General features: G+C 44.6%; 1 protein-coding gene across 1 annotated transcript; it reads left to right on the forward strand.

Moving 5' to 3' along the window:
- Positions 1-146: 146 nt before the first annotated feature.
- tars2 (threonyl-tRNA synthetase 2, mitochondrial) lies at positions 147-26,972 on the forward strand. The gene is made up of 18 exons (XM_076280062.1): positions 147-3,688; positions 4,932-5,107; positions 6,268-6,382; positions 6,672-6,793; positions 7,930-8,038; positions 8,175-8,239; positions 9,067-9,145; positions 11,212-11,358; positions 12,885-12,983; positions 13,543-13,709; positions 19,607-19,769; positions 21,349-21,486; positions 24,526-24,603; positions 24,913-25,013; positions 25,270-25,371; positions 25,572-25,644; positions 25,842-25,956; positions 26,643-26,972. Exons 1-18 carry the CDS (start codon positions 3,605-3,607, stop codon positions 26,783-26,785), a joined length of 2,076 nt encoding a protein of 691 aa, XP_076136177.1. The 5' UTR covers positions 147-3,604; the 3' UTR covers positions 26,786-26,972.
- Positions 26,973-27,240: the final 268 nt, after the last annotated feature.

Genomic DNA, 27,240 nt, shown 5'->3' on the forward strand with positions numbered 1-27,240 from the left:
TCACACCTCCCTCCTGAAGAGGAGAGACAGCAGAGGGAGCCCATGGCTGCAGGGTGAACTGCAAGGAAGTGAAGATGCTCTCTGCCTAGAGAGGTTGAATAAAAGCTAAGCAAAAGGTGGTTATTCACTTCAGACTTCCATTCAATTCTGTGTGTGTGTGTGTGTGTGTGTGTGTGTGTGTGTGTGTGTGTGTGTGTGTGTGCGTGTGCGTGCGTGCGTGTATGTCTGTCTTTATGAGCGAGTGTGAGAGAGAGAGACAGGCAGGAGGGGGTGACACAGAATCACTTTGGTCTTCACACTGTGCGATTCTAATGACTTGTAAGTGTGCCTCTCCATTTGAGTCTTTTTCCAATGCTCGCTAAATCGCTGTCCCTTCTCTCCTGAATGAGTGTATGATGCTGTAAATACGAAGGCTTTCTACTTCCTGCTAGAACTCTTCCACTCTCGGCCTACCTTGCTCAGTCCGTTTCCTTACTCTGTACCAACATGTACGATGAGAAGAGAAAAAAAAACTGTGTGTGTGTGTTTCCACTTTTCACATCTGATGTATTTTTCCCGTTTGCATCACTATTACTGAAATATGTTATAATAGGTTGTATTCATATTATTGTGATGCCTTAGATTGCGGAGCCTGTGCACACACCATTTATTTCTGATGCACACTATTATCGACAACAGGAGAGGCTGGAGGTGTGACATTAGACTTTACATTAGTCAGTGAGCCTCCCTGAACTAGTTCATATAGTATTGCAGATGGAGTTAGTAGAAACAGCTGTCTTCACAGCGCTGTTTACGAGTCCCGACACAAATAAACTTGGAAGTTGGAAAGCGAACATAATGGAAGAAAAGAAAAGGTTGTAATTTGTACAGCCGCAATTGCAGGGAGTGTGTCCATCTCTCTTGGGGGAAATGGGGTGTCATTCTTGTAATAACAGATTAGAATGTGTTGTTACACTATAGAGTTCAAGATTTCAGGTTTCTTTTAAATTTAATTTTTCCTCTCTGAAATGTTCAACTTTATCATGTCTTATTTTATTTCTGAGCAACCTCTCACCTTTGTTTGCTGTGGTGTAAGGCTGAACTGCTGTGTATAAATGCTGCCACCATCTCAGAGAGAGGATGGGGAATCTCTTTCTCTCTGCCTGCTCAACTCGGTCAAATGCTTCTGACGGTCTTACCTCCTGTCTCCCATTTGTATTACTGATGTGAAACTATTGACATGAAGACATCAGCAGTGATCATGTAACTGATAACATAATATGACCACAGACTCATGCACAGTGTTGCTTTGCGAGTGTGCGTGCTTATTTTGTTGTTTTTCTTTTGTGACTTGTTTTTTTTTTTTATTATTATATTGTTATTACTATTATTTTTATTATTTGACCCATTTGTCCTCACCCAGCCTGAGTAAAATCACAGAGGAATAACCCACTGGAATAGGATGCTTCTGCACACAGTGTAAATGCTTCCATGTTGCTCACCTGCGTGCGTGCGTGCTTGTGTGTGTGTGTGTGTGCTTGTGTGTGTGTGTGTGTGTGTGTGTGTGTGTGTGTACACACTTCAGTGGACTGTGCTGGCCCAGTGGGCATCACCTTAACCTTCTGTAAATAATTCTGTACTCATGCATGTACTGGACATAGTTAGATGGAGCTATTTGACTTGCAATGCTGAAATTTTCAACACCAGACAAATGTGAATGGTGTCTCTTTTTGTGTGTGTGGTATCATGAATTCTCTAAGTGGATTGTATAGGAAGTGATTGGATTATGAGAGCAAATCTCTATCAGAGGGAAGTCCTTGCATTTCTCACTCACAGACTGACACATTTCAGACCACCACATAGCTCCACTCCTGTGGGAACTACACTGTACAACATGCACCTGAAATGTGTCTGACGTGTAATATTTAGGCATAGAGGTTGTCTGTTTTGAAGGAAAAGAACACAATATGCACCAGCAACAACACTACAGGGAAACTAAGGCCATCTTTTTTTCTGTTTTTGTTTTGTTAGAAATGCACAAAGTTATCTGGAAATAAGTGATCAGACACGTTTTTATTTTGCTCCAATGTCATTTTCATCCTGCATTAGAAAATCCCTTCTCTCATGTTGCTCTTTGATACCTTTTCTTCCTCTAATTAGACAGAAAGTTCAATTCCTGGTGCTGCAGACAGTGACTGTTTTTTAGACACTTGAAATATCTAATGTCTAGAGTAACTTTACCTCACCCTATGTCTAAAATCATTGACTCACAGGCGTATAGTTTTAAGGATGCATAGACCTATGTCCTGAGTCTTTTTTATGTGGTTGAACGCGGACCGATAACACCTAGAAGTAGGCTAACTTGCGTGTCCACTCTCTTATCAGCACTCCTCAGACTGAATGCCCAATGCGGGACTTTCAAAGTATCCTATAGCTGTATGCTATCCCAAATCTCCTTGCCTCTCAACTAACACATATATAAATGTATTTAACTGAAACATATGAAAATCTATTTGAAACCACTGGGTTGCACAATTGCACATGTTCTTTTCGATATCATTGCAGTTTTAAAAGTGCAGGTCTTTTTTGCACTACTGTGTGCTGTACGGGCAGGACACAGTTGGGGGGGTTGGTGCAGGATCAAGTTGGTTCAACTATTGAATTTGCTGCTCTTTTTAATATTGCATTTTACTCATTCTTAAACGAAAGATGGCTTATTTATTTCGTATTTAGTAACTTGAAACATTTAGCAAGTTATGTTTAGGTACTGGTGGGCTACGTTCAGATAGGACTAATTTTACGACTAGTGCGTTATGAAATATTCGAACGCCACAGAGTCCTCACTCTACTCTAAACTATTACAATAACAGACAGCATGGGCAAATCTATGTGAGTACACAAGTTGCGGCAGAAAGTGCGTCACACAAGCATGTACCGTTCTGATGGGTGTCTGCTAAAAGTCCAACAAATCGTCTGCAGTTACAAAGTTCGTTGCACCAATTTAAAACATAATTTCATCTGAAACCCCAACTCTTCGGATCTTCATAACAATAGCCAAGACTGGGGAGATTGCTGAATAGACTGGCATGCTATCAAGCGTGCGTTTGTTCTGCGTCTGTGTAGCGTATTGCGCTGCTGCTTTTTTTCACCCTTCTGCAATGACATGGCCAATCGCAGCGAAGCCAGAGCCTCAAAACTGCATGACCATGTTGCTATGGTTAGATTTGGGCGATAGCCATGCCTCTGGTGATCTGTGGTGAATGGGCTTGGCAGCCAGTTGTTTGAGTTTTCGTCTGTTTGTGGTCGCCAGAAATTAGCTGGAGTATGCTGTAAAGAAACGTAAACTCCCAGCGTAAATTGTAGCGTTTAGAAAGGCTGAATTTAACAATAGAGTATATGTTATGCTTCTCTGAAGCCAATCCTCATGCTGTACACATCGGCGCCGTACGTCCGGTACGTTCACCCATTTTGTGTCATTACGCAGCTTCCTTCTATTGGTTCCGTCGATGGGTTCAATGTTACACCCTCCCCTTTGTATAGTTCCGGTATCATGGCGGCGAACAGCGAGTGTGAAAGACACTGGATGTAAAATTATGAAATCTTATAATTAAATGTTCTAAAGAATATGTTATTGGCGGCGTTCCTGCGTTGGCCGGTGTGTCAGAGCACAGCGTGGTCAGCGCTAAGGACTCGGAGAAGCTACAGTCAGGTGTGTTGCACTGGAGAGACGATATGATTTCTTTCGGCAGTATTACTGAGGATATATGATATGACTGATTATGGTTGTCTGGGCTAGCATTGCTGAAGCGATGCGAGGAGTCATGTGTTTGTGTTCCTGTTCTTAACACGTGGGGGTGTTGTTCTCCGTGAAATGGATAGCCTTGGCTCTAAAGCCTGAGACGGCCCGCCCTTGTTTTTGACAGCTCACAGTAATTCAGAAGCTGTCATTGAATGGTTTACTAAACACTGCCCTTATATTTGTTGCCAGGTTATGATAGATTGGATTGAACATGGTAATATAACCTCTTACTGCACTTATTGCATAAGAGAAGTTACAGACAATCATTGTCATCAGTATTATAGGCATGATCATACTTTTTCTCGTTCTTCTTGCATATGTTAATACGTGTAACTTCATACCCTTCATAAATCACACACCCTCTGTGCACAGGGTTGGCCTGTTGCACAATGAGGAAAAGTTGTTTCACAACGAAGAAAACAGAACTTAAAATCTGTCTTTAATTTGCTTTTGTTTTGGCAAAGTGAGGAGTTAGCTCTTAAGTGGTGAAAGCTATTGCTTTGCCATGATTGCTCTAGGGCCAGGGCTACTCCACCCATTACTGGGCCCTGTGTGGCCAAGATCATTTAGCATAAAGATGCACATTCCAAGACACCCAGGCACCATGTCCTCACCAAACATTTCCATATCCTGTTGGCTGCGTCAGTGCTATGCTGTCTGAAAACTCACTTTAGTGTCTTATTCTAGACTAGGCCTTCAGACAGCACACCTAGGAAATATTGGAGGTAATTGGGTATTAAGGTTATTGGGTATGTAGGTATTAAGCTCTTGGTACCTTTGGCTTTAATGTTATGAGTGTGTGTGAGTGACTTAAGATGGAGCGGGTTTCCAAATCAATGTACAGAATGCTCCTGAGTGTGTGAGAGAGGGACTTTGAGTCAGCAAGGTGGTGGTGGTTGCTGTGTGTGATGTGCTTCAGGACGCAATCACCAGTCTGGGAGCGTGAAGCCACACTCCTGATCATGCTTTGGGGAGAAGAGAAGGGCCTCTCGGTAGAGTTGTGTGTTTGGAGTCTTACTCTTATTTAATGTCACTTCACCTGGAAGTGAACTACAGGGGAGTCAGTCAGTCATGTGACCTGTGGCCCTCATCATCGGCCCTTCTAACCTTTGACCTCTTCACCTTTACCCCCCCCCCCCCCCCCCCCCCCCAGTTGCAGCCCTCTGCGTGTGTGTCAGAGCGCCTGCGGACCTTTGAGCGCCTCTTGCAGAAGCGTACCACAGCGGGGCCATTGCCAGAGCGCCGTCTGACCGTGAAGTTAGCCGATGGCCGAGCGCTGAAGGCTACCGCAGGGGTAACAACCCCACTACTCTTGGCGCAGAATGCTCGGTAACTAACTTTAGCAGAATGCTGGGTAATTAATAGAATGCTCAGTAACTAACAGAATGCTTGCTAATTCATACAGTGCTTGGTAACTAACAGTAACAGAATGATCAGTAACTAACAGAATGTTTAGTCACTAACAGTAACAGAATGTTTGGTAATTAGAGTCCTTGGTAACAAATTGGAACCAGAATACTTAGTAGCTAACAGAATGCTAGGTAACTAATGGCACCCTGGGAGAATCACTCAGTATTTATGAACATTCTGGTGTCCAAGGAATGCTGGGCATTCCATTCTTTAATGCTGGGCAGTGCAGACCAGCGGAAGGGTGGTGCTTACTTCAGGTGTCCTCTGATGCTACCAGGTAATCATGATGGAGGCCTTGTGATTGTGCTATACTTACTGCACTGGCCTACAGAATACCTTTCAAAGTCCTGCTCCTGGCACACAAGGCCCTACACAATTATACCCCCACCTACCTCACTGACCTCCTGGTAGTTTACACCCCTGCCCGCTCACTGAGATCCTCCTCAGCAGGCCTACTGCATGTCCGTAGTGTGAACCTCAGCACCCTGGGAGAAAGGGGTTTCTGCTACATCGCCCCCAAGCTGTGGAATTCACTGCCAGACTACATCAGACACTGTGATTCAATTACTGACTTTAAAAACACGTAAAACATATGTCTTCAAGATGGCTTATGGACTGACTGACTTTTTATTTTTATGAGATGAATATCATTTTGACAACCTTTTTTGTTTGTGAAGTGACCTTGAGTGTCATGAAAGGCGCTTCAAATAAAATGTATTATTATTATTATTATTATTATTATTATTATTATTATTATTACTGCGCCTCAATCACAACTTTTTTCCACAGTAGGCTGTGTGCCTTTATCCTACTCTAATCTGGTTATAGGCTTATGTGTGATGCACAGTGATTAAAGCTGGAAGGTCTCCTAATACAAACTGAAAATGAAATGTGTTTCACTTTTTCTCTGCACTGTGCTCGGAATGACCTAACACAGATGACAAATGTGGAACATTTCAACTTGTGTGGACCTGTTCTCATATAACACTGAGGATGTGTGTGTGTTTGTGTAGAGATGACTCAATTAATTTGTATGATTTACTGAGACACTGTTGGGTCCTCTGTTCTTTTGACCTCAGTGTGAAAGGTGCCGTAGTGGCCAAGGTGAATGGCCAGCTCTGGGCAATACAGCGCCCTCTGGAGGATGATTGTGAACTGCACCTACTGGGCTTTGACACCATTGAGGGGAGACAGGTATGGTGTTACTGCACGAAGCAACGGATACTAATACAGACTCGCTAGAGACACAGACACATACAGATACACCACTCACAAGCACACACTCACACACACCAAAATACACACTATAAAAGCTGCTGCTATATATAGTACTGTTTAGTCATCTGTAACATTTCTCCTGTTTACTCAGTGTAATGATTGCTGAAATAACTAAGCATGTGTTGCTTTGATCCAAGTCCCATACTGTGTGTGTGTGTGTGTGTGTGTACGTGTGTACACCGCTTGTGTGTGTTCTGCTGACTAGGTGGTGTGGCGGACAGGGGCGTGTGTTTTGGGACGGGTGATGGAAGCTCACTTTGCTGCTCAGGTGTGCCGGGAAGGAGTGTCAGACACAGGCCTCTACTGTGACTACCATCTGGACAACAGGTAACAACACACACGCACACACACACACACACACTCTCTTAAGCATTCTGTACTGTGCCTGTAAGCCGAGTCTAATCCACTCTGTCTGTCTGCGGGTATGTTTTTTTACTCGTATTTCCTTGCAAAATTTAGTCTGACAACCCTAAGAATGATGAAAACCAGGCAAGAGTCGCTGCTCTGGCCATCTCTGCATGGTTCTAGAATGTTCTCTAGTTATGGTCGCACAGCAGCAGTCACCACCACGGCACTATCATGCACCAGCGCTAGGCCAGGCCAGATGAGGGCAACATGACCTCATACGTATATGATGGTGTGAGGTCAGTGTTGAAGTCTAAAGCCTATTACACACACACACACACACACACACACACACACACACTCCTCTCTGCTTAGTCAGACGAGCACCATTCCCTACCCACCACATTCGGCTCTGCTGTAACCTCAGAGTGAAGTCACTCCTCATGACCTCCTGCAAATGGCAGCCAGGGATGAGATCAGGAGCGAGAGGCCAGTCTGAACTGGAATCAGTGGGGTTTTATCAGATTTGGGACGAACCGCTCGTAAATATGAGATGGAGAGTGTGTGTCCTTTCATGCAGAGTAGAAGCAGTTAGATAATGTGTGTGTTGTTGGTGTTTGTCTATGAAATGTTATCTGATCGGTGCTTAGTGATGAGTGTGTAGATGATGCTCAAAACCAAACACTTTGATTGCTGATGCTGCTGTTATGTTTTATTCACCCTCTCTCTCCTCTATTCCACCCCTCTCTGTCTTCTACCCCTCTCTGTCTTCTACCCCCTCTCTCTTCTACCCCTCTCTCTTCTATCCCTCTCTCTTTTATCTTTCTCTCACTCCACATCCCCTGGTGTGTTTGGCTGTCTGTCCTGTGACTGTGTTCTTTTTTTCTTTGTCTCTGTCCATCCCTACTCCCCTCTCTGTCTTTTTCTGTCTCTGTATCTATCGTTTCTTTTCTCTTCTCTCCTCTCTCCATTTGACCTCCTCTTCCTCTCCTCTCTCCTCCTCTCTCCTCTCTTCCTCATCCTCTCTTCCTCCTCCCCCTCCTTCTCTCTCCTCATCCTCTCTCATCCTCCTTCTCTCTCCTCCTCTTCCTCCTCATCCTCTCTTCCTCCTCTTCTAGTTCCCTGTCTCTGGGTGAGGTGGAGGCTGCCTGTAAGGAGGTGGCGTCCCTGAAGCTCCCCGTCACCACTCTGGAGCCGAGCACTGATGAGCTGAAGGAGCTCTTTCAGGTCAGCATGACCCTGTGAACCCTGACCTTTGAACTTTAACCCACAACACTTTAACCTCAGACCTCTCTAATCTATATGCCTGGGGGGGGGGGGGTGCTGTATGTGTTTTTCCTCTTACACTGTTTTTTTTTTGTAGGACAGCCCTCTTAGACTACGCCTGGCTGAAGAACAGATAATTGGGCCTTCACTGTCTGTCTACAGGTGTGTGCTAAGCTCTCACACACACACACACACACACACACACACACACACACACACACACACACACACACACACACACACACACACACATAGGAATGCTTACAGATCTGTAGACCTAGTTTACATGTGTTTTTAAAATGCTTCATGGGTAATCTGATATGAAGTGTAAACATGCTTCATGGGTAATCTGATATGAAGTGTAAACAATCACAAAGACACATTGTGATCCAATCTCTTCCACCACTTGCCGAGGTGCTCTGGGATGCTTTTGAGCACATATCTTTTGTAGTGTGAATGCTGATGCCTTCTGAATGTCTAGGACAGCTGGAATTCTAATAAATGTGATATTGACATGGAACGTGGCATTGACAGTAACGCAATCCAAACACAAGTGGTCAGCAAAGTCTCTAGCCTTAGACGAGGTGAGGTATCTCGGCTGACCACTTGTGATCAGATCAACCAAATTGTCCACTAAGTCCAACATCCCAGCCCAGATGACTTTTCTAATGAATGCCTTAGTGATATGTCATTGCAATAGAATCTGGTACAGCAATGCACCATGGGAACATAGTGTAAATTGATGTATTAAATAAACATAAACATACACATACGTGTGATAAATTCTTTAATGATTACTGATGACCTGCCTCTCTTCTCTCTGTTGTCCTTATTTTTGCTCTGTCTCTTTCTCAAACTCATGATCTCGGCTAACATTTTCATCTTCTTTTTCTATCTCTCTTTTCTCGGTTGCCTTTTATCGCTCACTTACACTCTCTCTCTCTCTCCTTCCCTCCCTCTCTCTGTCCCCCCTTCCCTCTCCCTCCCAGGTGTGGTGAGAGTGTTGGAGTATGTAATGGTCCGATGCTTCCCAACACAGACTTCCTCAGAGCCTTCAAGATGCTGCAGGTGTGTGTTTGCGTTTGTTTATATTTGTGTGTGTGTGTGTGTGTGTGTGAGAGAGAGAGAGAGAGAGAGAGCCATACTGATCTTTTCACACTCTCTCCCTCCCGGTGTGTGTGTTCTGATGGGAGGGGGTGTGTAGCAGGAGTCATTAGACAGACATAACATTAGCTGGCGGATGGATCAGTGGTGGTGTTAAAATGTGTCTGGGGGTGGCCTAGAGCTTTGCAGACACAAAATGCACGCACGCAGGCACGCACACCCGCAGGCACGCACACCCGCAGGCACGCACGCTCCTTATCTGACCCCTGACCCCAGCACTTTCCATCTCAATAGCTGTCGTGTGGGGAGAGTGCAGTAGCTGGAAAAGCAACTGTGTGTGTGTGTGTGTGTGTGTGTGTGTGTGTGTGTGAGCAGCCCCCTCCAGCTTAGTTCTTATCTTAACAGCTACACGACACCCCTGCCCTTCCGTCTGCCTCTCACATTCTCCACTCCATTCTCTGTGTGTGTGTGTGTGTGTGTGTGTGTGTGTGTGTCTTTGGGACTTTCTGTTGGTGTTTTTGTATCTCTCTGCCTCCTACATTCTTCTCTCCTATCTGTGTGTGTGAGTGAGTGTATCTGTGTGTGTGTGTGTGAGTGTATCTGTTTGTGTGTGAATGAGTGTATCTGTTTGTGTGTGAGTGAGTGTATCTGTTTGTGTGTGAGTGAGTGTATCTGTGTGTGTGAGTGAGTGTATCTGTTTGTGTGTGAGTGAGTGTATCTGTTTGTGTGTGAGTGAGTGTATCTGTTTGTGTGTGAGTGAGTGTATCTGTTTGTGTGTGAGTGAGTGTATCTGTAAGTGTGTGAGTGAGTGTATCTGTTTGTGTGTGAGTGAGTGTATCTGTTTGTGTGTGAGTGAGTGTATCTGTTTGTGTGTGAGTGAGTGTATCTGTTTGTGTGTGAGTGAGTGTATCTGTTTGTGTGTGAGTGAGTGTATCTGTTTGTGTGTGAGTGAGTGTATCTGTGTGTGTGAGTGAGTGTATCTGTTTGTGTGTGAGTGAGTGTATCTGTAAGTGTGTGAGTGAGTGTGTGAGTGTATCTGTTTGTGTGTGAGTGAGTGTATCTGTAAGTGTGTGAGTGAGTGTATCTGTTTGTGTGTGAGTGAGTGTATCTGTAAGTGTGTGAGTGAGTGTATCTGTTTGTGTGTGAGTGAGTGTATCTGTTCCACCCCCCCCTTTTCTGTCTCCTGTCTTTCCTGTTGCCCTCCGTCTGTCTTGTCCTGTGTGTGCTGGCTCTGTGTTCTGTGGTGTCCCCATCTCTGTTCTGTGTGTGTGTGTGTTTGTGTGTGTGTGTGTGTTGTAAACTGTATTTTCTCTGTTGCCTTGGTCTCATTGGTTGTGTGTGTGTGTTGGAGACTGTGTTTTCTGTGTTGCCTTGATCTTCTGATCCTACGTGTGTGTGTGTCGGAGACTGTGGTTTGGTCCTTGTCCTGCTCTCTGGTCCTGTGTGTGTGTGTGTGTGTGTTGTGAGACTGTGGTTTGGTCCTTGTCCTGCTCTCTCTGGTCCTGTGTGTGTGTGTGTGTGTGTGTGTGTGTGTGTGTGTGTGTGTGTTGTGAGACTGTGGTTTGGTCCTTGTCCTGTTCTCTCTGGGCTCTCCAGCTAAATTCCTCTTCTCTGTTGGCTTCTGCACTTCTCTCTCTTTGATCACAATGAATTGTTACATTTTAATTGTTTAAATAGTTCTCTCTCTCTCTCTTTCTCTTTCCCCCCATTTCTTGGCTCTGTCCTTTCTTTCTCTCTTTGGTAGACATTCAATCTCATCCATGACCTTACCAACATGGCTCCAACTGTGAAGTTTCTCTGAAGCTGTTTGATCGTTATTGATGACCTGCCTCTCTTCTCTCTGTTCTCTGTGTCTTTCTCTGGCCTCTCCTTCTCAAACTCCTGCTGTCTGCTATTGCTATCATTTTCTTTTTCTACCTCTTGTTTGCTTTCTATCACCCCCCCCTCCCTCTCTCTCTCTCTCTCTCTCTCTCTCTATCTCTGTCTCTCTATCTCTCTCTCTCTCTCTCTCTCTATCCTTCTGTCCTCAGGTATCCCCAGTAACTCTAGCGGGGGCAGATGACTCTTGTGGGGTGGTGCGGGTGATGGGCGTGGCATTTCCGGGGCAACGGGAGATGGACGTATGGGAGAAGGAGCAGGAAGAGGCTCGCAAGAGAGACCATCGCCGCATCGGAAAGGTCGACCACTCACTCACCCATCACTCACCCCTCCAGTGTAGAAAGGCCATTACTGCATCAGGGGGAGGGATTCCATTAAACCTTGCTTTACTGAAACCTGTTTATGACTACATGCATTCCGCACTCGCCTACTATTTGAACTCAAGTGAAACTATCATTACCGTTGTCTCATAGGCAAAACAGTTATTTACTTTCACTATTGATTGACAAGGGGTTATGAAAGGGGATACGAAAACGTAGCCTGAAAAAAGCAAACCTTACCCCAATAATGTTGGAATGACTGAATAAAAAGTTTATTTATCCTGCAGAGTTGTTTGGGACTGCTTGCTAAGGGCTGCTTACATCTCGTGACAGTGCGTCTTTAGCTGTGCTTTACATGCGCCTTTCGCTATAGACCAGGTTTTTCTTGGTCAGTGGCGTAATGAGTTTTAGAGGGTCTACCTGTGGCGTAATGAGTTTTAGAGGGTCTACCTTCTGCCACACTCCTGGGCGCAAGGCTTAACAAAAGTGAAGCGCATGGCACAAAATTCGCCACTGATTGTAAGATAAGAATAAAATAGAGCCCAAAATCTTTTCACAAACATGCATGTGCGGAACAGCACGAGTGGAAGTAAACCAGATGTCTACTCGACTCGATCAGCTTTTAGCCTTATAGGTTCCAGAGTCTGAGCTTGTGGGATTCAGGTAGCACCAGTAGAAAAGATGCTGCTGGTTAACATAGTCCTCCCTCTCCTACCTATGAACCTGTAGGAAGGAAGACCCCCTACATCAGAACCTCAACACTTCTGCAGTCAGATTTGTCCTCCAGGTGCTTCAAATGGTGTATCCCACCATGGCTGATGTCTGCAAACACAGCTGTTGGCTTCAGCTAGTGATGTCATCCTCCTCTTGGCATGGAGATGTGTTTGTTCCACTCCTCTTTGCTCTCGTACTGGCTTGGTCTGGCCAAATGTCTGGGAGCCTCAGTAGACCGCAAGCTAGGCCTACTAAAATGAGTGATTGCAATTAGTGGTCAGTTCCTGGCTATTAAGATGAGCCATTATCAGGGTAATAAAACCATGAGTAGTTTGATATGTGGCCAGTAAATGATTAATGGGTAATATGTGGTCAGTTAATGATTAATGGCTAATATGTGGTCAGTTAATGATTGTGAGTATGATTGCCTTTCAATGCTGTGCCAGGTGTCATCCTACAGCTCTGGGCAGCCCAGTGCCAGTAAACAGTCTTGTTTTCACCAAGCTGTCTATACGATTCACTACAGACTTGTGTTCTCTTCTGACACAAATAATGGGATGGTCAGCAACACACACACACACACACATATATATACACACACACTGACTGCCCATGCTCTGTGGCATTTTCTGTCTCTGTAAAGTTAATTAACATGTGACTTCATCACAGCTTATCTGGACGATCACACAAACACACACACACACACACACACACACACGCATTAAACTATTTCCATCCTCCTCATTCTGTATGTATGTGTGTGTGTGTGTGTGTGTGTGTGTGTATTACAGGATCAGGAACTCTTTTTCTTTAATGATGTCAGTCCTGGCAGCTGTTTCTTCTTGCCTAAAGGGGCACACATCTATAACTCACTCACCGATTTCATTAAGGTAAATACACACACACACACACTCGCTCGCTCGACATCTATACACACACTCGCACATGTTGTCAGTCACTCTTAACTAAGGGCCACACACACACTCACTAACTCCTTCAAGGTACCGACACACACACACACATACACACCGAGACCACACTGTGTGACCTCTCCCCTCCTCACATGTTTGTTTCTCTTCCTCAAACTCCTCTTTCCTCATCCCCCCCTTATTTACACTCCTCTTGCATCCTTTTCCTCATCCCCCCTTATTTACACTCCTCTTGCATCCTTCCTTCCTGCCTGCCTGTCTCCCACTAACTTCCTCGCTAACTCTCTCTCACACTCCTCTCTCTCTCTCTCTGCCCTCTCTGTCTCTCTCTTTCTCACACTCCTCTCTCTCTTTCTCACACTCCTCTCAATTCAATACAATTCAATTCAATTCAATGAGCTTTATCTCTCTCTCTATCAAAGTTTCCTTATTTTAATGACTATTCACACAAGTGTTATCATCTCAAAATAATACATCATACGTCCTTCTTCTCCCTCATTTCTCACTTTGTCTCTACCAGAGTGAGTATCGGAGGCGGGGCTTCAGTGAGGTGGTGACGCCCACCCTCTTCAGCACGTCGCTATGGGAACGCTCTGGCCACTGGGAGCACTACAGTGAGAATATGTTCACCGTGACGTGCGAGCCACACACCTACGCACTCAAGCCCATGAATTGCCCCGCCCACTGGTGAGACCGGTCACTTCCTGTTGACTTCCTGTCCTACATTGTTTAAGCTCTTTGACATGCGACACACACACACACACACGTTTGCAGGGATCTGTCAGGGTTTGTCAAAGCATGACCCCCACAGTGGCAATACCACTCAAACCAATCTGAATAAATTCCACTGAAATGAAAAGATGAAAACAACTGACGGAATTCTCAGCATCCTCTTGCACAAGGGGTGCAGAATGAAACTGCGCAGATCCCAAGAGGCAAAACCCTCATTTAAATCCAAATTCCTCACCCACTTAAGGAGTCAGTGGCAGCATTGCACCACCCAAACAGAGGGGAGGGGAGAGTCTCTTTCTGCTCTCTCTGTTTGTGGGTTGGCAAGAAGTCCTAAACACATTTGTGAGTTTTCCAAACAGCGCAACACGAAGCACTCTATGGAGATGTGGCAGCTCCCTCCCACCCACCACTGTTTCAGTCACTTTCAAAGCTTAATGTTTTCATTCAGGCCAGTGTCACACTTTACTGTGCGAGTGTCCACTAGGGTCCGAGTGAAGTCAGTGTCATTATCGGAGGGTATTACGCAGGGCTCTTCGTGAATGTATCTTCAGTTCCGCCACAATCAGGCAGCAGCTGTGTATGGACATGGAGTTCAAGTGGACCCATGTTCCGTGTGTGTGTGTCTGAAAGGGTAGAGAATAAAGGCCTTCCTGTGACTACCCCAAACGTCTTTAAAGTAGACGTTCTCACACACTCATATTTAAAGTGTTTATTTGTCTTTCACCCGATTGAAATGTCAGCATTTGAGTTTCTTCACCTTAGTTAATGTTTTCTGTGTTTTGCAAGACTTGGACTCACTGAGTGAGATACTGGTGAATAAATGACCTCAGCATTGGCAGGCTTTCTAAAGCTGGCTTTTCCACCAAGAGTTTGTCTTGCCAGCCCTTTGTCTGGAAAGAATGGTTTTTACCTGACAAATTTGAAACTTAGCAGAGCCTGAATTCGGTATGCATAGGCTGGCAAAACAATGACGATGTCATTCTGACTTAGGGTGCCATCCTGCGGTGTGCATGTAGGGTGTCGTCCTGCGGTGTGCATGTAGGGTGTCGTCCTGTGGTGTGTATGTAGAGTGGGAACTGGAACGGAATTCAGCATGACTAGATAGCCTCATGTCCAAATCCTATCGGTCTGCCATAGTTCAGTTGCAACTGCAATACAATTGTTCTTGACACTAGGTTATTGTAATTTGATGCAATCAAAAGCTGTCAGACAATCCTGCTTAGCAGCCACATATTTGAAAAAAAAACACATTTCAAGCATTGCTGGATAACAATAGCTACAGAAATGGCTTGTGTACGGTTGCTAGCGAGGACTAGCAGAGGGATTAATATCTTGTTGAGTGTTATTCATAGCCAGCCCACACTTTGTAGTTTGGAAGAAAAACATATTCTTGGTATGACTCAGTTATTTAAACTTTGTATGGCAGGCTCATTGTTTTTCCTTATGGCCGTAGATTTGGAACAAAGTGCAAAAGAGTGACATTGAGGGTCTTATAAACTTTTTTGTACCCATGTGGTATTAATCATTACTTTGTGATTTAAATGCAATGGTTTTTTTTATTAACGTTGTGGCAATAGAACTAAAATGTTGGCACAACATTTATAAAGTAGTGTATTTGCAGACAAAATACTGATTGTTGCCAAGTGGGTACAAAAAATGACATTAGTGATGGCTCTAGGGCAGGGGTCTCAAACTCTAATGAGCTGGGGGCCACTTTTGCCAATGTCATCTGATTGGAGGGCCACGTCAGTGTTAAAGAATGATACAAAAAAAGAACGTCTATTTCCTAAAATGTACTACTGTAAATGTAAAAATCTTTAAAATTTTATAAAGGGGGTACATTTACCCATCTAATTTGCCACTGGATTAGCCTGGCGGGCCATCCTATATCATTGACATGTATAGTCTGGAATCGAATCATTCACCTGCTTAATCCAAGGGGCGGGCAGAGAATTGTCTTTCAAACTGCCTAGGCATGCAATAGGCCAGCGCTACGACCATATCCGTATCCGATCGGCAAAACGGCAAATACATCCTTCTTCGAAAGGAATGACTTAAGTGCATTGTGTTGCTCTACTTTCAAAGAAAAGCACAAGTCCAACTCCTCCAAAGTTGACGCCAACGCCGATTCAAACAACCGCTCTTCGTTCGCCATAGCCACCTTCCTTGTTGTTCACCGTTGCAGGACTGTCGTTATCCTGTTAAGCCCGCCTTAAGACTCTCTAACAAAATAGAGCGATGTGATTGGATGAGGTCCACGGCGTTAGCCAATCGAAATTCCTATGGTTCGATACTAGACGTACAGGCTGAGCAAATTAATTTGCTGCCGCTAGGGTGCGTCTAGATTTCTAGGCTACCATTGGATGGCAAGCACCTCAAATGATGCACCTTTCAGTAAATACTGGATGAACATATTTGAGCAGGTTTACTTTCTTTTTTGTCATATTAACCACATAACAAATTAACAGGAAAACACCTAAGATGTACCAACAATAGTAAACTATTACTAGCCTATAACCACAAGGCCTACAATAAAGTATCCTGGTCAAATCAGTTCCTATCGCGGGTAACTTTGTAGTTCTTCAGAGCCCTATTTCTACTACCCCTGCTGTAAGGATATTCTCCTTCAGAATCAGAATAGGTGAATACCCAAGCCTACCTAAGACTTCATCACACGTGAACGTTTTGTGTAGGCCTATTTCTGCTTAAATTTGTGCAAAACTATGGCCTGCATCGCTTCCACGTCATTACAAATGCACATGTAATAGCCTACAAGTATTTCCTGAACACTTTGTGCAGCGATTTTGCGTTTGAATCAAGCTCTCGATGTGTAGCAAATAGTGGAGGAGAGTACAAATGAGATTTGTCACCGTACTTGGATCTATCGTCTATTTTAATCAATGTCGGTGTTTGTCGCAATTAAAAATACCCTCAAGGGCCAGATTACATTATTATTATGACCGCCGCGCAGTGAAGCGGCGGTCATATAGGTTTAGTCAGAATTTTTTTTTTTTCCCGCATGTCCAAATTTCCGTCAAGGATTCCCGGGACACTGAAAGACCGGGGTACACGAAACTTGGTGGGCATGTAACCCCACATGGATAGCATGGAACCATCGTTTTTCGTTTTGATCTGTAGCCCCCCCGCTGTACTGGACCCCCCGAAAGGAGGGTAGGGCAGACACAGTTTTCTGTGAATATCTTGAGAACCGTAGGGCCTAGGATGACCAATTTTTTCCGTATGTTTGCCTCCAGGGGTCATGTTAACCCATTCCATGTGCACACATGTGCATAAACAGATACACACGCACACACATACATTCACAGTAATCATACGTATGACACATACTCACAGTCTAGACATATGTACGCATGCATGCACATGCACAAACACACATACGCAGACAAACACACAAGCACACACACACACCCACACACATAAACATAAACGTGTGCATGCACACAATTCAAGAATTTCTCAGAATTATGAACAGGCAAGATGGGGGTGGGGTTGTATAAAATAAATTTTACATATGAAATCTATGAACTAATCATGTTTTGGTACTTGTTGTCTAGCAGGTACCAGTGAGAATTGAGTGTGGATAATGCAATTTAGTGAGACAGTTAGAATCATATAGGCCTTTCAGCGTGATTTATTTTTGTGGAAAAAATGTGCTGGACTGGGCGGCGGTCATATTTTGTACCGCTCTGCGGTACATCTAGTTTTGACATAGGTCGTGGGCCGGATTTGGCCCCGGGGCCGGGAGTTTGAGACCCCTGCTCTAGGGCAACATTATCAATGAGCATACAGCACACACTTTTAATGGTTGTGTTGAGAACATTTGGTCAGGTAAGGAATACTACCTTTTAAGATGTTAACATAATTTTTGGTCCTTCTAAAGCTAGACCCCTGATTGAAGGAAAATTAGCCCACCTCTCCTCTCTTGTCAAGCCACATGCCAAAAATCTAGGTGTCATCCTTGATTCAGAGCTCTGTTTTAAAAGGCAGATTAGCTCTGTTATCAAGAGTAGCTTCCATCAGCTGAGAATTATTTCCCATCTCAAACCCTCTTTGTCTCCCAAGGACTTAGAAACAGTAATTCATGCATTTGTTACATTCCGGTTAGATTATTGTAACTCCCTCGATCTTGGTCTCCCCCACTCCCAACTTTCTCGTCTGCAATTAGTACAAAATGCAGCTGCTAGGTTGCTTACTGGCACCAAGAAATACCAACACGTCACCCCTGTACTGGCCTCCTTACACTGGCTCCCCATTAGTTTTAGGGTCCACTTCAAAGTCCTTCTGATTGTTTATAAGGCACTGCATGGGTTGGCTCCCTCATATATTTCAGACCTCCTCCATCCCCTCTCAGCATCCAGGTCCCTTAGTGATAGCAATAAATTTATGGTTAAAATGGATAATAATTTAACTTCAAGACTACTTTTAGTTAGCCATGTAACCCTTCATGGTTTTAAACAAAGACCCCATCCCCTCCCCCAATGGAATGCTAATGTGCTGGTTTAAGGCCTATCACTTACACAAGACAAAGGATGCTACCTTGATATAATGTATCCATGTATCATGAAATGTAAATGTATTCATGTCTGGTATCATTCTGATAGTCTCATTACAAGGATTGTAATGATGTGATTGTGAGAATGTTTTGAACATTCTATAAGTGATATTTCTGATATATAAGATATCTCTCCTCATGCTATTCATATAGGTGTGAAGTGGGTGTGAGTAGGTGTGTCTGATACCAAGTGGAGAGCCAACCAAGTGGGATTGTTCTTGGCGCCATTTTGTTCTTTGTTTAAAACATTTAAAAGTAACTAAACTGAAGTGTTTGTCAGATTTCTAGACTTGGACTAAGGATGTAGCGGAAGAGAGGATAAGTTGGCTACAGGCCAACCTAGGCCTTTCAGGCCTGGGCTAGGCCTACATAGACCATAGACCTTTTTTTGTACTTTCTCTCAGCTTGTAACATAATAAACCTGATTCCTGAGTTTTTCCTGAAGTTCGCCAGTCTAAGATCAATATTAAGTAATTATTCGCCACAATTACTTTCATTAGATCTGACGATAAGGGTCTTCTCTCTGTGGCCCGCACCCGCCTCAAGCAAAGAGGCGATAGAGCTTTTGCGGTAGCAGCCCCACGTCTGTGGAATTGTCTGCCCACAGATGTTAGACTGTCTCCCTCCATCACCACTTTTAAATCAAGACTAAAGACCCACCTTTACTCCTTGGCCTTCCCTGCTTCCTAGCTGTCCATCTCTCTCCTCTCTTCTTCATATTCAAGTGTCTTCTGTACTGTTGCTATTTATTTGTTTAGGGCTGTCTATTTGTCTATTGTATTTCTGTATTTGTCTTGCTTGCTCTCTCTGTGCTTGCCTTTTATATTTTGCTTGTTCTGATTTGCTTTTATTTTCTATTTTTAGCCATATCCTCTGTACAGCACTTTGGTCAGTGGAAACTGTTTTAAATGTGCTCTATAAATTAAATTTACTTAGTTTACTTACTTACTTACTAACACCCAAACATTGCTTTGAAGTTGAGGCATTTTGATAATTTAATAAATATGTAGACATCGGAACTAAATACTTAGTGTTATAATAGTGTTTTGTAGACATTATGTAGAGACAAACTACCAAGAAAATCTGAGGCGGTGCGACAATCATTTTCATGGATTCTGTCTGATTTGTCATGGAATGATCAGCTCCATGATGAATTGATTGTGTTAGTTACAGCACCAGTGTCTTGTTTAAGGCTATATTTGATGGGGAATCTAGATAGCCTAGAAATCTAGACGCGCCCTAGCGGCAGCAAATGTAATTTGTGTGTGTGTGTCTGCAGCCTGATGTTCGAGCAGCGGGTTCGTTCGTGGCGGGAGCTACCTCTGCGCTGGGCGGACTTTGGCGCCCTGCATCGTAATGAACACTCGGGGGCGCTAGGAGGCCTGACTCGCGTCAGACGTTTCTGCCAGGACGACGCCCACATCTTCTGCACCCCAGAACAGGTACCCCACCTCTGCCTTCCCAACAGGTCCTGCACTGCACTGCCGCACACACACACACACACACACACGCACACTCACACTCAAGCACACATCTGGCTCTAATGTGGTTGTTATCGGCTGCTGTGATGGATGCTTTTGAGAGAGAGAGAGACAGAGATGGTAGGAGAGAGAGAGAGAGAGAGAGATAGAGAGAGAGAGAGAGAGAGAGAGAGAGAGAGAGAGAGAGGGGAGAGCAGCACTGACAGAGAGAGAGATAGAGATGGTAGGAGAGAGGAGGAGAGCAGCACAGAGAGAGAGAGAGAGAGAAGAGCAGCACTGACAGAGAGAGAGAGAGAGAGAGAAAGAAAGAGAGAGAGATGGAGGGAGAGAGGAGGAGAGCAGGAGAAACAAGCACTGACAGAGATAGAAAGAGAAGAGACTGGACTGTGGTGCGTGCGTCTGTAGGCCAGATGTGGGTGCTGAAAGGCCACTGCTGTCATCTCACTGATCTACTCTACTCCCGCAGTCTCCACAGGAGCAGCCAAAATAAGCAGCATTCAGCTGAAGCGTTTCATGTGATTGTGTGTGTGTGTGTGTGTGTGTGTGACTGTGACTGTGTGACTGAGTTTCCTCTCACTTTACCTTAAATCACTGGAATGTGTGGGAAAGACACATTCCTGTCCTCTGTACCGAGCTAAACACACACCCTCTTCACACTCAAACACTCACACACTCATGAACACAGAGTGAAAATGGCTGTGCTAACTTCTGCTGATTCACTTTAGCGAATAGGATTAGCACGCTGTCAACAAGACCCCCTCAACGCCATGTCCCTCTCCAGGGTGTTCAATGGGCCTCTGTCCTCTGTTTTGCAGCCCCTTCACCACACACGCACGCACGCACGCACACGCACACACACACACACACACACACATCTCGTTTGCGTTAGATATTTTTTGAGAAACATAAATAAACCCATGAATGACCCCCCTCCTCTCTCTCCCATACTACATTTGTGTCTCTAACTCACTCTCTTTCCTTCTCTCTCTCTCTCCCTCTATCTCTCTCTTTCTGTTTGTTTTTCCTCAGTCTTCTACTGCAGGGTTTTTATTGTCTGTGGTATTTGCCTACATGCCAGACATTTTTATACTTTTAAGTCCTTGCTCTGATTTTCCTTCTCACTCGTTCCCTTCTTTAAGTCTTTCTTTTCTTTATTTCTCTGCCTCTCTCGTTCAAATATGCAATGTAAAACAGATATCTTTGCAAGAAAGGATTTGAAAAAATTCAGAAGTCCTTTGTTTTCATTTCTCATCATAAACTGGACTCCAAGTTAATTTATTGCAGCATCAGTCGGCAGCATATTGTCATGAATCGGTTTACACATCAAACAAATGGAGCCCAGTCCAAGCCCAGAGATGGATGCCAAATGGAAGGCATCAGTAATATTTAATCATTTCCGTATTAACGGGCGACTGGAGTCTAATTTTGTAATTCATAATAACATGACCTTTTCCCCTCCTCCTTCAGTCCTAAATCGTAATCAGTCTATCCTCTCTCATCTTTTCCTCTCTTTCCCTCTCTCCCTCTCTCCCTGTTGCAGTTGGAGAGCGAGATAACATCGTGTTTGGAGTTTGTGCGGAGTGTGTATCGCGTGTTTGGCTTCTCCTTCCACTGTCAGCTTTCCACGCGGCCCACTCCCTGCCTGGGGGAGCCAGCTCTCTGGGACAACGCAGAGATGGTGAGACCACACACACACACACACACACACACACACACACACACACACACACACACACACACACACACACAGAGTAACTTTTTATTTGAAATTTTAAAGATTTCAAAGTTGTCTCAGAGGTGCCAGAAAGTATTTGCTGCCAATTAGAATGTTGAGCCACAGCTACACCTAAAGTATCACATTAAACAATCAACACTAACAAGTTTTATACATCTCAAATCATTGTGCAACACACACACACACACACACACACACACACACACACACACACACAGATGTTTACACACATACTGCACATTTGCTCATACATTCCACACACACCATGCACACACACACACCATGCACACACAGAAACAAACACACTATATGCCTTGGGGTGTCACTGCTATGGTCTGATGCAAAGAAAGTGTGTAAACAAAACAAACACACATAGATACACACACACTCACAGAAACGGCACACACACTCACTTGCTGCCGGGCAGCCAGGCCTTTGCATCAGTTACTGAGTAAGTAAACATACCACACACACACACACTCACACACGCATTCTGTAGAAGGTCACTATGGGGGCCTTGTCCCAATCACTTATCCTAATATTTACATTTTGATGTGGCATTCCCTTATACAAAAGCTCTCGCATTACAAGCCTCCTACAAGTTTAGGCTCGCTTTCGCATACACAAACACACACACCCTCACACTCACACACACACACTCACGCACACCACTGTGGACTCTCTGACCTGGGTGGAGGTTTCCAGAAAAGAAAGGCCTTAGAAGCGTGCCATATTCTTCGGGTGTCATTAAACACTTCTATGGAGATTTGCTGTTGAACACACACACACACACACGCATTGGTGCTCTTGACATCCAAATATGCTCAAACTTGCATAAAACATTCATAAATCAAATGACACAAACATTATAGGCAGACTATTTAATACGTGCGCACTCACACACACACACACACACACACACACACACACACACACACTGTGAGGGGCATTTGTAGTTATGTGTTTTAAATAGGTCAAAATAAACCACATGAATCACACTCTGCTGCCAATTACACACACACACCCACACACATCCAAATCCCAGACAACCTCAGGTATCCAGTCAGCTGCTGTGTGTGTTTGTGTTTTAGCTTGGTGTCAGTCATATGTCATGCTGGGCTGGAGAGCTGTAGTGTGTAGACATGTGGGTTTATTTTTAGTTCAGGTTAAATATAAAGAGCTGGTCATGCCCTATACTCTCTCTCTCTCTCTCTCTCTCTCTCTCTCTCTCTCTCTCTCTCTCTCTCTTTTTTTTTTCTTTCCTTCTTTCTTTCTAATTCTCTCTCTCTTTCTCCCTCTCTTTCTTTCTTTCTTTCTTTCTTTCTTATTCTCTCCCTCCCTCTCTCTGTCTTCCTCTCTCTCTCTCCCCCACCCTCCCTCTCTACTCCACTCATTCTTGTGTTATCTCTCTCTCCTCTGCTCTCTCTGTCCACATTTTTCTTCTCCTCCATCTTCATCTCCACTCTTTATTCTGTTCTTCTCTCTCCGCCTGCCTCTGGTAAATTCTTCGTTTTTTTTCACCCTATTTTTACTTCACCTCCTTTTGGTCTTTCTCGCTCGCTCTCTCTCACTCTCGCTCTCTTTCTCTCTCTCTTTCTTTCTCTCTCTCTCTCTCTCTTTCTATTTTATCCATCTTTATGACCTACGTCTCCCTCCTTGCAAATGATTCTTAAACTGTAAATGAGTGACATGTGAGACGGGGGGCGGGGTTCATAGTTGTGTGTGTGTGTGTGTGTGTGTGTGTGTGTGTGTGTGTGTGTGTGTGTGTGTGTGTGTGTGTGTGTGTGTGTGTGTGTGTGTGTGTGTGTGTGTGTGTGTGTGTGTGTGTCAACCGGCCAACTTGTACGCATTTTCACATCAAAGTACGCGGATACAATTTTTTACTTAAAACTATGCAAAATGCAACTTCCCTGGAGCGTGTAAATTAGAATCACCGCAGATCTATTTCATGCAAGGGTGAGAGAAATAGAGAAAATGACAAGTGAGAATGACAGACAGAGCATAGTGATTGGCCTCTCTTTGTGCTATTTTTTCTTCGGCCAACAGTGGGTTATATGAAAGACTTGATGAGGTGAGTTTAACAAGTGTTCACTCGCAAATTTGCGTTCCCCCAGCTGCCGATTTGCTAAAAAAAATCTCCACTGAGTGGAATTGTGAATTCAACGAGGCCTAAATAGTTGATGTTGTCTTGGAAAGTTATTACTGGTTCACCACTTATTTCAGATAGCAATATATTTTCCATGTATCGCTGATGATTAAAGTTTTCATAACTAAAATGCTCTCAGGTAGTGCAGATATTTCCAAGGCCAAATGTAGCCTTTTACAACAAGTCTGAAAGTGGGCCTATAGGCTAAATATTTTGAGCTGCTCAGTGATGAGTGTTTATGTTGTTTTTTTCTTTGTAGCATATAGATAATTTATTCTTGATTATTAGCGCGAAAACAAGTGAGACCAAATTTTAGGCTTCCAGACGGAGATTGCGCAGCTATCGCTGAGACCAGCCCCTTTAGTTGGGATAGAAACCGGGTATATATGTGTGCAAGTTAAATTCTTTAAATGCAATCAGTCATTTGCATTAGTCAGCATGTAAGAATTGAAAATTGAATGTATTTTCGAAACATGTAGGCTTTTGTCTTTTAAAGGGAACCGTAACAATAATTTGACCTAACATTACGTTTCCAAAATCATTTTGACGTCACATAACCTCATAACAGCAACACAACTGTTTTTCATAGGTCAGGATTATTAAGCTCTAACAGATTGTCAACATTATGGCTATGTCTGTTTTAGGCTGCATGCATGAAGACCGACTTGAGCATTTTTTTTTTTTTCTCGGCTTGAGTTGCTACTCAAAAAAAGTCTTCAAGCTTGGCAGGTCTAGGAGTGTTAAACCTCTCTCCCTCTCTCTCACCCTCTTCCCCTGCCACTCTCTCCCTCCCTCTCTCCTTCTCTCTCTTCTTCCCTCTCCCCTCCTATGAGCAGCAGTTGGAGCGCAGCCTGCAGGAGTTCGGGGAGCACTGGGAGCTGAACCCAGGAGACGGAGCCTTCTACGGCCCCAAGGTGAGACTGGGGTCACAGGTCAAAGGTCACTGACACTGAGCACGCCCACACTGGGCACTTCTGACCAATAGAGTGCAAGCTCCCGAGAGCGAACACTAGAAACGAACCCCCTCACAGGACTGCTCACCCACACCCGCTCCTGAAGGAGCCTTTGTTACGTGGATAATTATCTGTCCACTTGTAATGGTCTACCTCTGCTGCCCTGCAGTGGGCTTGTATTGAGGGCTTGTTCGTTATACAGATCAACAGCAGATGCTGCTCTGCATCAGATGCCCCCTGAGGGGTGTTAACCCTTCACTTCTCTCCTAGATTGACATCCAGATCCGTGACGCGATTGGCCGACAGCACCAGTGCGCTACCATTCAGCTGGACTTTCAGCTGCCAATCAGATTTAACCTTCAGTATGTGGGGTGAGTGCAGCTGTCAGGGGTACTCTAGCTGCAACATCTCAAGATGTTCATCTGGACAGAGACCAGGTGCTCAGTACTTCCTGTTTACTGGCTTATTGAAGATCTGTCCCTCCTGGTCTCTCTTGTTTCTTTTGACTTTATCCTTTCTCCCTCTTTTCTATTTTTTGCAACCTCTTCCTTTCTCTCTCCCAACACATCTCTCTCTCTCTCTCTCTCTCTCTCTCTCTCTCTCTCTCTCTCTCTCTCTCTCTCTCAGTGCGGACGGGTCGATGCACAGGCCGGTGATGGTCCACCGGGCAGTGCTGGGCTCTCTGGAAAGGATGATCGCCATATTGGCTGAGAACTTTGGAGGGAAATGGTGAGACTCCTCTGCTTATGATGCCCATTTCAGGCCCAGAGTGGGCGGTTATGACCATATCAGTCTAAGCTGCCTTGCCTCTCTCATGTTTTCCTGTTTTCCTCTGTACTCTTCACTGTCTCTCCCTCCATCTATCTCTCTGTCTGTTTTTTCTCTCCTTCCATCTATGTTTCTGTTCATTTCTCCATCTCTCCCCACAGGCCCTTCTGGCTATCACCAGCACAGGTCATGGTGGTTCCTGTAGGGGGCGATAGTGAGCAGTACGCTAAAGAGGTTAGTGGACTAAAATCTGCTCAGAGCTAAAATATCCAATGAAATAAACCCCACACTCCACTGGAACAGACCCACATTACTGACAAACACACACCATAGTATTGAGCCATCCACACCAGCTCTAATAGATACACACACACCCACCTCATTTAGCTTTTTAAACCAAAGTTAACCTAATCCTGTGTGATTGTTTTAAGGTGGTTTGTAAACTCAAGGAAGCTGGCTTCATGGCTGACGTGGATGATGATCACGGGGCCACCTTAAATAAGAAGATCCGCAGTGCACAGCTGGCCCAGTATAACTACATCTTTGGTGAGCGAGAGAGAGAGAGTGAGAGAGAGATACAGACAGAGAGACACAGGTCATATCAATGTGTGCTGTGTCTGTGATGGAGAGACACAGGTCATATCAATGTGTGCTGTGTCTGTGATGGAGAGACACTGTGTGTTGTCTGTTCGGGCTGTCTGTGTGTGTGACCTGCATCTCCAGCAGGCCGTGTGTGTGTTAACGGCTTCATGTGTGAAGTGCTGAGGAGTCTGTGCTTTTGGATTACCACAACCAATTCTCCTCCTCACCTACTTATTCCCTCTTTTTTATGCTTTTCCCTCTCCCTCTCCACCTCTTCCTCTCTTTCCCTTCTCTCTCCCTCTCCACCTCTTCCTCTCGCTTCCTCCTCTTCTCTGTGCACCCCTTTCCACTCCTGTGACTTATTGACAACTCGTCTCCCTCGAGCCTCTCTCTCCCACAATATCTCTCTCCTCCTACATCCCTCCTTTCCTCTCCTCTATTTATCTTTCCCTCAAACATCCATCAATCTCTCTCTCTCTCTCTCTCTCTTGCCCACACACACACTATCAATCTCTCTCTCTCTCTCTCTCGCCCACACACACACTATCAATCTCTCTCTCTCTCTCTCTCTCTCTCTCTCTCTCTCTCTCATGTCACTCTTCTGTGCCACCATCTCATCCCTCTCTCCTTTCTATCTTCTTCTCTCACAGTGGTGGGAGAGAAGGAGCGTGGGAGCGGAGCGGTCAGTGTTCGGACGAGAGCGGGCAAGCAGCTGGGTCAGAGGTCACTGGAGGAGGTGATGACTTCACTTAAGGGCCTGCAGGAGAGCCGTAGCAACCAAGACGAGTTCTGATCACACACACGCACACACACACACACACACACACACACACACACACACACACACACACACATTCTCCAGAACAGATACAAGTACTCTAGCCATCCACACACACAGAGGTCAAGTTTATGATAAGTGAGTGTGAATAATGGAACTGTATTGTTGAAATAACTTTTATAATAAAATAATTTAATTTGTACTTAATGTGGCATGTTGCATTTTTATGCATTCCCCCCACAAGAGCAAACACACACACACACACTCACTGCATGTGCCTTTGGTGTGTGTAATTAGGGGCGTGTGTGTGTGTGTGTGTGTGTGTGTGTGCATGCTGGAATCCCCCTGGATTTCTGTATACAAGTTAATTCTGTTTTATCTGCCGCTACGCAAGAGAGGAGGCATGTCTGAGAGGAGAGATAACACACACACACACACACACACACACACACACACACACACACACACAC

Source organism: Alosa pseudoharengus, unplaced genomic scaffold, assembly GCF_046254945.1.
Source record: "Alosa pseudoharengus isolate Yale_2024_CS ecotype anadromous, Long Island Sound unplaced genomic scaffold, YU_APseudo_1.1 YU_APseudo_1.1_scf_12, whole genome shotgun sequence".
Classification (NCBI taxonomy): Eukaryota; Metazoa; Chordata; class Actinopteri; order Clupeiformes; family Clupeidae; genus Alosa; species Alosa pseudoharengus.